This window comes from Falco naumanni, chromosome 5, assembly GCF_017639655.2.
Source record: "Falco naumanni isolate bFalNau1 chromosome 5, bFalNau1.pat, whole genome shotgun sequence".
In the NCBI taxonomy this organism is placed as follows: Eukaryota; Metazoa; Chordata; class Aves; order Falconiformes; family Falconidae; genus Falco; species Falco naumanni.
The window spans coordinates 72491006-72500370 of NC_054058.1; the positions used below are offsets into that span (position 1 = coordinate 72491006).

Genomic DNA, 9365 nt, shown 5'->3' on the forward strand with positions numbered 1-9365 from the left:
CAGCTTGGCCCTGGGCCAACATAAGCTGTGGCACCCACTGCCTGTCCCAAGCCACAGCTCCTGCAGACCCCCTGGCACCGGCAGAGGGGTCTGGGGAGAGGATCAGCGCATGCTGCTGTGGGGCAGCCTCACTTCTGCTGCAACAGTCTGGGACCGCCCGGGGCTGTGGCAAGCCCCTGGCAAGTAGGGAGGAGGTGGTGGCAGCAGGGCCACCTGTAGAGAGCAAGCAGGCACCGTGCACCAACCGCAGCGTTTATTGGTCTGAGGACAGTTTACATTCTGCTGTCGGGAGGGGAAGGAAGGAGCAGCCCTCGGCCCCATCCCAGCAGCCCAGAGCCACAGGGAAGCCAGGCATGTCCTGCCTTAACCCCAGGGGTCTGGGGAAAGCTGTCAGGGGAGAATGAGATGCAAGCATAGGTCCCCTACACCCCTTGGCCCCCAGCAGCACCCTGGGGCCTCTCAGCATCCCTGCCTGCACCCCTCTCAACTTGCAGGGCCACAGCTCCAAGCAGGACTGTGCAAGGGGCTGGCAGGACAGCCAAGCCATCCATGTCTCTCTGGTCCAGGCTGTGCCTGCCCCCCTGCTGCTGGCAAGGGCAGGAGGCTCCCACCAGCCAGGGCCTGCAGCTCAAGCCCTGCTCAGTGCCAGCAGTGCGGAGACAAGGGACAAGCCACCACAGAGGGGCTGTGCCAAAGGCAGCGAGGGGGCAGCCACAGTGGCAGTGATGGGGCAGCCACAGGGTCAGGCAGGGACAGGGCGCTGCCAGCAGCCTCTCCACTCTGTCAGGGGCCGCCTGCACACGAGCCATGGCAAAGACACAGCCCCGTGGCTGATGTGCCACCTCTCCGAGCACGATGTCCCCTTCTCCAGGAGGCATGCACTAGGGCAGACCCACCTCTCCCCCAGCTCTGCTGCATAGCCCTGGGGAGCAGGGGCAGACACTGGCCCCCTGAACCGTTCTATCACCTGTCTGGGCAGCCCAGGCTGGAGGGCAGGCCGCCTGGGAGGGGACACTGCATCCCTGGCCTGCCCCATAGCACGGGTGTTGCCAGGGTGTGGCAGAGGGAGGCTGCGGAGTTGAGGTGGGCACAGGCAGGGCTGGGGCAGCTGCTCTCAGGAACACTGTGCCTTGTGCTGGAAGTAGGCTTCGAAGCGGCTCTGCGCATAGTCCTGTAGCAGGAAAGAGTAGTCAGGGACAGCCTGTGTCCTCTGCCACCCCCAGCCCACCTCCCCCACTCCCAGCATCAGAGAAGGGGTGATGTGCAAGGAACCCCAGGGCCCAATTCATGGCCCTTCCAGCACTGAGAGGCAGTGCTCACCAGGTACCCGAACTCGATGGTGGAGATCTTCGCCTGCAGAATGGACCACAGGCCCCAGAAGAAGTGAGAGGCCAGAGCAAACCTGATGGAGAGCAGCAGTCAGCCCCACTGGCCACCCCCCATCCATGCCCCACACCAACAGTGAGCAGGAGGGAGGGAGACAGACAAGGATGATTTTGGGGATGCTGCACTCTCTGTGCAGCAGGAACAAGGAGATGTGCCCCTAGGGTGTCCCCTACAGCCACAGGGACACCCCCCACCCCACCCCGGCATGCCCCTCACCGGTTGATCTCTGTGAGCATTTCTTCTTCAATGTGGGCCTGCTCCTTGTGTGTGGTGTCCCCGCGTCGCCCCGAGTCCTCTGAGAGGTAGTGCCGGATGAAATGCAGCTGGAAGAGGGACAGAGCAGGCTGTGATGCTGCGGACTGGCACTGACACATCTGGTACATCCCTGCCAGCCTCCACGAGGCTCCCCCTTGCTGGGAGCACCCTATGACTGCTGCCGAGGGACGAGGCAGCTCTACCTGCTGCTGCCGGCTGGGGTAGTTCTCTGGGGAAGCCTTAAAGAACGGCCAGGAATCATGGGTGTAGTTGTAAACCCACTCGCAGAAATGGTTGCCGATGTCAAAGCCCCTGGAGAAAGGGGAGGGTGAGCAGGGCCCCAGCCTCTCACAAGCAGGAGACTGGCCTCTGCAGCAGCTGCCGCAGGGACCCTGGCATGGGGCTCAGCCCAGCAGCCCCCAGACCCACCGGTAGTTGTAGCTGCTATACTCAAAGTCAATGAGCATAAGCTTGTCAGAGGAGGAAGCCTCGCGCCCAGCCAGCAGCAGGATGTTCCCTGTGCAGACACGGGGTTGGCTCAGGGGTGGCTGGGGGGGAACCCACCAGCTCTGTCAGGGCTGGGGGGCAGCTGCAGGCAGGGGCAGGAGGCCGAGCCTGTGCCCAGGGGTAGGCAGGCAGGGAGAGCAGCTCCAGGTCCAGGATGAGGCCTCTGCAAGGAGAAGCAGCTGCCTGCCCACTGCACTCACCTTCCTGGACGTCATTGTGGCAGAAGACCACCGGCGAGGGGGTGGACTCCAGAAGCTCCCTGCAGTTCAGGGGACAGACACCTCAGCAGGGGCAGGACCTGCCGGCCCTCACCCACCAGCTGCAGGGTCACAGGGACCACCACTGTTGCTGCAGCCCATGGGTGGACAGAGCTATGGACACAGCTGGGATGCGGAGCTCAAGAAAACTGGGAGAAACCCTGCCCTGGGGACACAGGGACCCCTCTGAGAGCCGTTCCCCAGAGTGGAAGGCTCCCTCTCAGGACATGGAACAGAAGAGACCAGTTTCCAGAGAAGCTGAGTCACCCCAGGCTCCCTGTGAGGAGGCTGGCAGTGAAACGGGGTCAGCCCTTGCCCTGTGCCATGCCAGTGGGCAGCTCAGCTTCACCTGAGGCTCTTCATCTCTTCCTGCAGGTTATAAGTCTTGAGGTGGTTGAACTTCTTCAGCTGCTCTTCCTCGGGGAAGGTGAGCTCCGAAATCTGCTTCAGGTACCTGGAGTACAAGAGACAGCACTGCAGTGGGACAGACATCCCTGGACACTGCCACCCCACCACAGCCCCTCTCTCGCCAGCCCAGTGCGGAGCCGGGGCTACTGAGGAGCTGCTCCACACCCTGTTCCTGTGGGCCCTGCTGGCAGCCAGCCGGGAAACATCCCTGTGCTCTGGACCCCGTAGGATTTTGGGGGCTGAGGTGATCCAGAAGCCTGCAGCTGCCCTCACCACTCCATGGTCCCAAAGAGCCATTTGGGCTCCTTGTTGAAGGGCATCACCATGCCGTGGAACCGGGACATCTTCACCGCAATCTCCTTGGAGATGTCAGGGTCTCGCAGGTCCTCAGTCCGCAGACGTCGGCTCTGGGGTGGGACACAGCAGTGAAGTGAGTGGCGTGCCGGCCCTGGGGAGCCGGCCCTGCCCTTGGCGGCACAAAAAGCACCGTGTCATGTCTCTTCCTGTGGTCAGTAGCTGCCTGGAGTGAGGGGAAAGCCTGTCCCATACCGGAATGTATTGCTCCAGCCGCCCCTGGGGGAAGACACCGTAGAGCCGTGGCCCCAGTGCCCGCTCAGCCAGGATGGCGAACATCACACTCTCCAGCACCAGCGAGTCCACGCCCTGCGGACGCAGGCAGTGAGCCCCGCAGCAGCTGCCAGGCCCAGGCCAGGAGGAAGACACTGGCAGAGCCCTAAGCCCTGCAGCCATCCAAGGGCTGCTGGTCGTGGGGGGCTGCTGGTCAGGGGAGCCGGTGCTGGCCATGCTCACCTGCAGGATGGCCCCATAGACGCGCAGCAGCACCTGCCGGGGCTCGTCCCCCACGCTGAGGATGTGCTCCGGCAGTGTGCACTTGAACAGCAGGTTGCTGAGCCCCCCGCTGCAAGTACAGGCTGGTCAGGGGCTGCAGGGGTGCCACCGCAGGGCAAGGTTGGGGGGCGACTAGGGCACCCGGGGTAGGAACACGACTGGGAGAGGGCTGGGGCATCTGAGTGGGGGCATCAGGGGTAGGACTGGGACACCGTTGCAGGGACAACTGGGGCACCTGGCTGGAAACAGGGCCACCAGTCGGGGGGACAACTGGGGGACACTGAGGTAGGAGACTGGGTTACTGGTCAGGGGAACAACTGGGAGACAGTGGGAGGGGGGACTGGGCTACCGGATAAGGGGGAAACAGGGGCACTGGGGGCGACGCGACCTGGGGGGAGACTGGGGCACCCGACAGGGGAACTGGGGGGAGGAAAGGCCACTGGGGGGGCGGACAGGGCCACCAGTCGAGGGCAGACAAGGCCACCGGGGAGGGTAGGACAGGACACTGCGGGGGACAGGACAGGGACACCGGGTGGCTCAGGGGAACCCGGGGCGAGGACACCGGGAGGGGCCGGGTCACCGCACCGGCGGGCAGGTGCGGCCCCCGCTTCCGGCTCCTACCTGACGGGCCCGATGCTGAACTCCTCGGGCCCGATGAGCTTCCAGGAACCGGCGAGGAACTCCCGGCACCAGGCGTAGGCCTGCAGGCGGGTGGCGGCGGGCACAGCCCCGGCCGCGGCCCCGCTGCCCCGTCCCGCCGCCGCCATGGCTCCACCGCCCGTCGGGGCGGGGCGGAGCGCCTGCCGGCCCAATGGCAAAGCGCGCCCGGCGATGACATCACGAAGCGGAGCCAATGGGCTTGAGCGGCGGGGATGCGGCGGAACGTGGAGGTGAAGGCGCGGCTGCGGGCGCTGGCGGCGGCGCGGGGCGCGGCTGAGCGGCTGGGAGGAGCGGCCCGGGCACAGGGACAGGCACAGGGACAGGGCCTGGTCCAGGCCGACACCTTCTTCCGCGTCCCGCGGGGCCGCCTCAAGCTGCGCCGCACACCGGTAAGTGCGGGGCCGGGGCCGTTATCAGGCCTCGGGTGGGGGATGCCCGGGCCTGTGGAGCGAAGGTCTGTGGGGATGGCCCGGCCTGCCTGGCCCTGACTGCCCCTGGCCCTGCCCCGCCTCCCGCCGCCTGCCTCCCCCGCCCCCCCCCCTCCCCCCATCCGCTTTGTCCCTGCCATGCCCTGCCCACCCCTGCCTGTTCCTCCCTGTCCCTGCTGCCTTCCTAGGATGGGCGGGGAGAGCTGATCTTCTATGAGCGCCCCGACACTGCCGGCCCCAAGCTCTCCCACTTCACCATCACCCCCACGGATGACCCTGATGGCCTGGAGGTGAGCGCTGGGGGCCCCTCTGGGACAGTGTGCCCAGGGGTGCTGGCTGCTCCCCACCACAGGGCTGCTTGGGGTGTCTGGCACCTGTGGCCTGGCCGGGGCCTCACTGGGGGAAGCCCTCAGCTTTACCACCCAGCATGGCCTGCTGCTGTGGCTGCCCCTTCCCGGGGTGGCTGCCAGCTGCAGGCAGCTCCTTTCTTGGTGCGCAGGCAGTGCTGACTCAGGCGCTGGGCGTGCTGGGTGTGGTGAGGAAGGAGCGTCTCCTCTACCTCGTGGGACAGACCCGGGTGCACCTGGATAGTGTGGAGGGGCTGGGGGACTTCGTGGAGCTGGAGGTGAGTGGGGCATGGCTGGGGCGAGTGTGCCAGCCTCAGGGCACCCCGGGGCTCACCCTCCCTGTGCCCACAGGTGGTGCTGACTGAGGAGCAGACTGTGGAGGATGGTGAGCGTGTGGCCCACCAGCTGATGAAGGAGCTGGGGATTGAGGAGGAAGACCTGATCTCTGGGGCCTACCTGGACCTTCTTCTGGCCAAGGGGGACTCGAGCTCGTGAGGGCTCACAGAGTGTTCCCAGAGTCCCCTCACTGCCACCCCTCACCCAGGCTGTGACAGCACAGCCAAGAGCAATGGGGACACGGCTGCCCCACCGACAGCTGCTGCCCCGTATCCACCCCATGGATGGCTGCCCACCCCCTGCCCTTTGCTGCACAATAAAAGCTGGGGACTGATGGCATCTGTGCCTGGGATCGGCTGATCTGGTGGGTGCTGGAGCCTTGGCGCTGAGGTCAGGGCACCCATAATTGCCCTTTGCCACCCTTTCTGTGCCAGTGGAAGGGCCAGGCTGCAGAAGGAAGGGGGGGGGTGTGTGTGCCAGCCCTAGGGAAACTCCAAGCTCTCCTCTTGTGGGGCATGTTGTCCTGGGGAAGGGGTGCAGGAGGGGCTGGCTTGGCAGTGATGGGCAGCAGTGCTCAACCCTGAGCTAGGATTGCATCCTCTCCCCATACTCGGTGCTAGCCAGGGCCATGGGCTGTGCCAGGAGTGGAGCACGATAGTGCTGTGGGCAGAGCTGGAGGGCTTGGGGCTGCTGCTGTGGCAGCAGATGAGTCAGTGGCAGCGGGGGGAGATTTGGGGGGCCGGAGGCATCTGTGCTGCTGTGCCATCTGCTTGCTGCCAGCTAGCTGGCGGGCAGGTCCCCTAAGCCGTTGTTGTGGCTGACTGATCCTGCCCAGGGAGAGAGACAGGGCAGGGCTGGGGAGTCTGTGGGGCAGCCCAGCTGGGCAGAGGAGGCAGGGGCTGGGGCAGGGCTTACCCGTGGAGCCAACATGGGCCTGTGGCCAGAGGGCCAAGAGGCGGGGGCTGTCACCTGGGCTGCTCCTCTGCCCTCTCTGGGAGCCTGGCAGAGACAGGGCTCCTGGGCCCTGTGCACCTGGCAGCAACTGCCACAGCCCCCACCTGTGGTGCCAGAGCCCTGTGCCAGGGGATGACAGGAGGGAAAAGGCCTGTAGGGAGCTGGGGGCAGCAGGAGTGGCCAGTGAAAGGGGAACGGCTGTGGCTCCTGCTCTGCCCAGGAGTCTCTGTGCTCCTGGCTCTGAACCCACACGACTAATGGGGCACTGCTGAGCCCCTCACTTGCTGTGTTGTCCAGTATGAGCTTTGCTGGGGACGGCTTCTCCTCTGCCAGCGCCCTCCCCAGGAGCCCATATCTCAGGTGCTAGAAGGGCCGTGCCAGGCCGTGCCACAGAGTCAGCCCTTCCCCAGTCACTGCACCCAGCAGCCTGCCGTGCCTGTTGCTTCCAACCACAGACCACGAGTGATTCCTGGGAGGTAACAGCCCTGTCCCAGGAAAGCATCTCCCCCAGGGAAGCCACAGGTGGGCAGTAGGCTCGCTGTAGGTGCACTGCTGCCATTCTATGGGCACAGCCCCACTGTGCAGCTGGAAAGGGGCACCCACTCCTGACCAGGCACCCAGCGCAGAGCAGGGGTGTCTGTCTGCACCACGCAAGGCCAGTGGGATGGGAGCTGGTGCAGGCATTGCCTGTTTGTGGTGGGATAGGTGGTGGCTGCCCAGTATTCTATGTGATGGGCAGCTGCTGCCTGCATCTGGGAATGGATGAAAAAAAACCCCTAAGGCTCAGCTGACTGCCCTCAGCCATTTCCCAAGTGGGTCCGCTCTGCCTGTGAGCTGGGGGCTTTTGTCTGCACAGATATCTGGGGAGGCCATTTCCCCTGCACCCCCAAGCACCCCTGGGGTGAGTGGGTGGAGAGTCAGGGCCAGCGTCTCTCCAAGGGCTGGGGTTGCAGGGTGCCAGCTGGACAGCTGTCCCCCTGTGCACACTCTGGTGGCACAAAGCTGGCCTTGGGCTTGCCTGGGGCTCCCCAAGCAGCTGGGGAGGTGTGTGGGTGGGTGAGTGGCTAGGACCTGGTAGGATGGGTAGCCAAGACCTGGTGGGATGGAGGGGGCCAGGAGGAGCTGCAGGACCCCATGGGGCTCAGCACCTTTCCAGGGCCAGCATAAGCAGTTAGGTGCAGGGGGGGCGCACTGAAGGATCCACTAGCCCCTGGGATGGTGTGGGGGTGGGCGGAGGGTAGCGGTGCTTGTCCATGCCCTCCACCCAAGCCCAGGGCTGCGAGGAATGGTTGGGGAAGGGGAACTGTACGGTGGGTGCCCAGGGCACAGGGCGATGGGATGGCTGGCGGGGGGTGGTGGTGGTGTGAGGGGAGACGGCCCAGACTTGCCATGAGCCATTCCCAAGCACAGACCAAGGAGCTGTGGAGAGGGGCTAGGGTCACAGTTGTTACCATTCCCCACTGCCTTTGCGCCCCACCAATGTGATTTGTTCCCCAGTGCAAGGATTCCCCCAACAACTCCAGGTCCTCATGGCCCGCAACAGCTCCGCCCCCCCTGCATTCTGTTGCCTGCTGCATGGGCCCCCAAACACCTACTGTCCCCTATGGCCTCCTGTGCCCCCCCAACTCTGTGCCCCCCCGTGTGCAGACCTCCCCTGCTGCCCTGTCCCCCTCTCTCTGCGCCCTCCCCTACTTTCCAGCTCCCATGGTGCAGTGTTCCCACTGCCCCTGAGCCACCCCGCTGTACCCTCTTGCACCTCAGTGCAGGGATGCTCCCTTGCCCAGGTCCTGCAGGGCCCCTTGCAACTTCTAGAACCCCCTCACCCGCTCTTGTCCCCCCAGTCCCCTCAATGCACAGAACCCCAAAAGCCTCCTGAGCATCCACTGCACCTCCCACCCCAGTGTGTGTACCCCCAGTGCGCGTAGCCCCCCTCCTCCTGGACCCCCCCTCCACCAGTTTCCCAAAGCACGCACATCTGCTCCCCCCGTACACCCTCCGCAACGCCCCACTGCCTCGTTGGCCTCCACCATCTCTTGTACCCCCAATGCTCTCTGCTCCCAAAGCGGGAGCCTCCGTGACCCCCTGGATCCCCCAACGTCCCCTGCCCGCCAGCACCGGACAGCTCCGGGCCTTCAGCACCGGGCACCGGACAGCTCCCGCCGCGCGGCCTCGGGGCCGCCTCCGCCGGCTCGGCTCGGGCTCGAGCCGCCTCCGCCTCGCCGTACGGCTCCCTGACCCCTCTCACACCTCCCTATAGAGCCCCTGACCCGTCCTGCCCCTCCCCCATCGCCCTCGTGCCCCCCTGCGCTGCCCTGCGCGGTTCCCTGCACGTCCCTGTGCAACCCCCTGCATCTCTCCCATACCTCCCCCTACCCCTCCCTATAGGGCTCCGCAGAGCCCGCCGTGCAGCTCTGCCCCTCCCCGCGCAGCCCTCTGCATTTCCGCGGTACCCCCATGTACCACCCGCTCCCTGCTCCCCCCATACAATCCATGCGCAGCCCCCCACTCCTTCTGCTCCCCCCATACGGCCCCAGCCCCCTCTCTAGGATCCACCAGCACTTTCCTGCTCTCCCCCTATACAGCCTCCCCCTGCTCCCCTCCCTACACAGCCCCTCTCTGCTCCCCTCCATACAGCCCTTCACCCCTCTCTGCACAGACCCCTGCCCTCCCTAGAGACCACCGACCCCCCCCCCCCCCCCGTTCGGCCATTCCTGCTGCCCCCAGCCCCTCTTCCCTCCTTGGAGACCCCCATCTCCTCCCTGCTCCCCTCTGGTCACCCTCTGCCTATACCCTCCCCTGACCCTCCCTCTACCACTGCCCGCTCCCCTCCCGACACACCCTGCCCCCTCCCATACCCCGATGCCGTCCCTATAGCTTCCCCGCTCCCCTCCCATACTATCCCCCCCCTATACTACGTCCATCCCTTCCCATAACCGCCCGATCCCCTTCCTATTTCACCCCCATCTCCTCTCTATACC

General features: G+C 65.5%; 1 protein-coding gene across 1 annotated transcript; it reads right to left on the reverse strand.

Annotated features, from left to right (window-relative positions):
* Positions 1-232: 232 nt before the first annotated feature.
* Positions 233-4457, reverse strand: CHKB (choline kinase beta). The gene is made up of 11 exons (XM_040596524.1): positions 4284-4457; positions 3624-3732; positions 3363-3476; positions 3087-3220; positions 2755-2859; positions 2349-2407; positions 2071-2158; positions 1845-1953; positions 1603-1709; positions 1321-1402; positions 233-1171 (listed from the first exon to the last, which is right to left on the reverse strand). The coding sequence occupies exons 1-11, from the start codon at positions 4427-4429 to the stop codon at positions 1115-1117; spliced, it is 1110 nt and encodes a 369-aa protein (XP_040452458.1). The 5' UTR covers positions 4430-4457; the 3' UTR covers positions 233-1114.
* Between the last annotated feature and the right edge of the window lie 4908 nt (positions 4458-9365).

What these genes read in the sequence shown, in the direction of transcription:
- CHKB (XM_040596524.1), bottom strand. Translation starts at nt 4,429, where the DNA reads ATGGCGGCGGCGGGACGGGGCAGCGGGGCCGCGGCCGGGGCTGTGCCC. An exon ending in CTCTTTGGGACCATGGAGTG is followed by an intron (nt 2,860 to 3,086) that starts GTGAGGGCAGCT and finishes CTTGTACTCCAG; the next exon opens with GTACCTGAAGCAGATTTCGG. An exon ending in ATGCTCACAGAGATCAACCG is followed by an intron (nt 1,403 to 1,602) that starts GTGAGGGGCATG and finishes GCTCTCCATCAG; the next exon opens with GTTTGCTCTGGCCTCTCACT.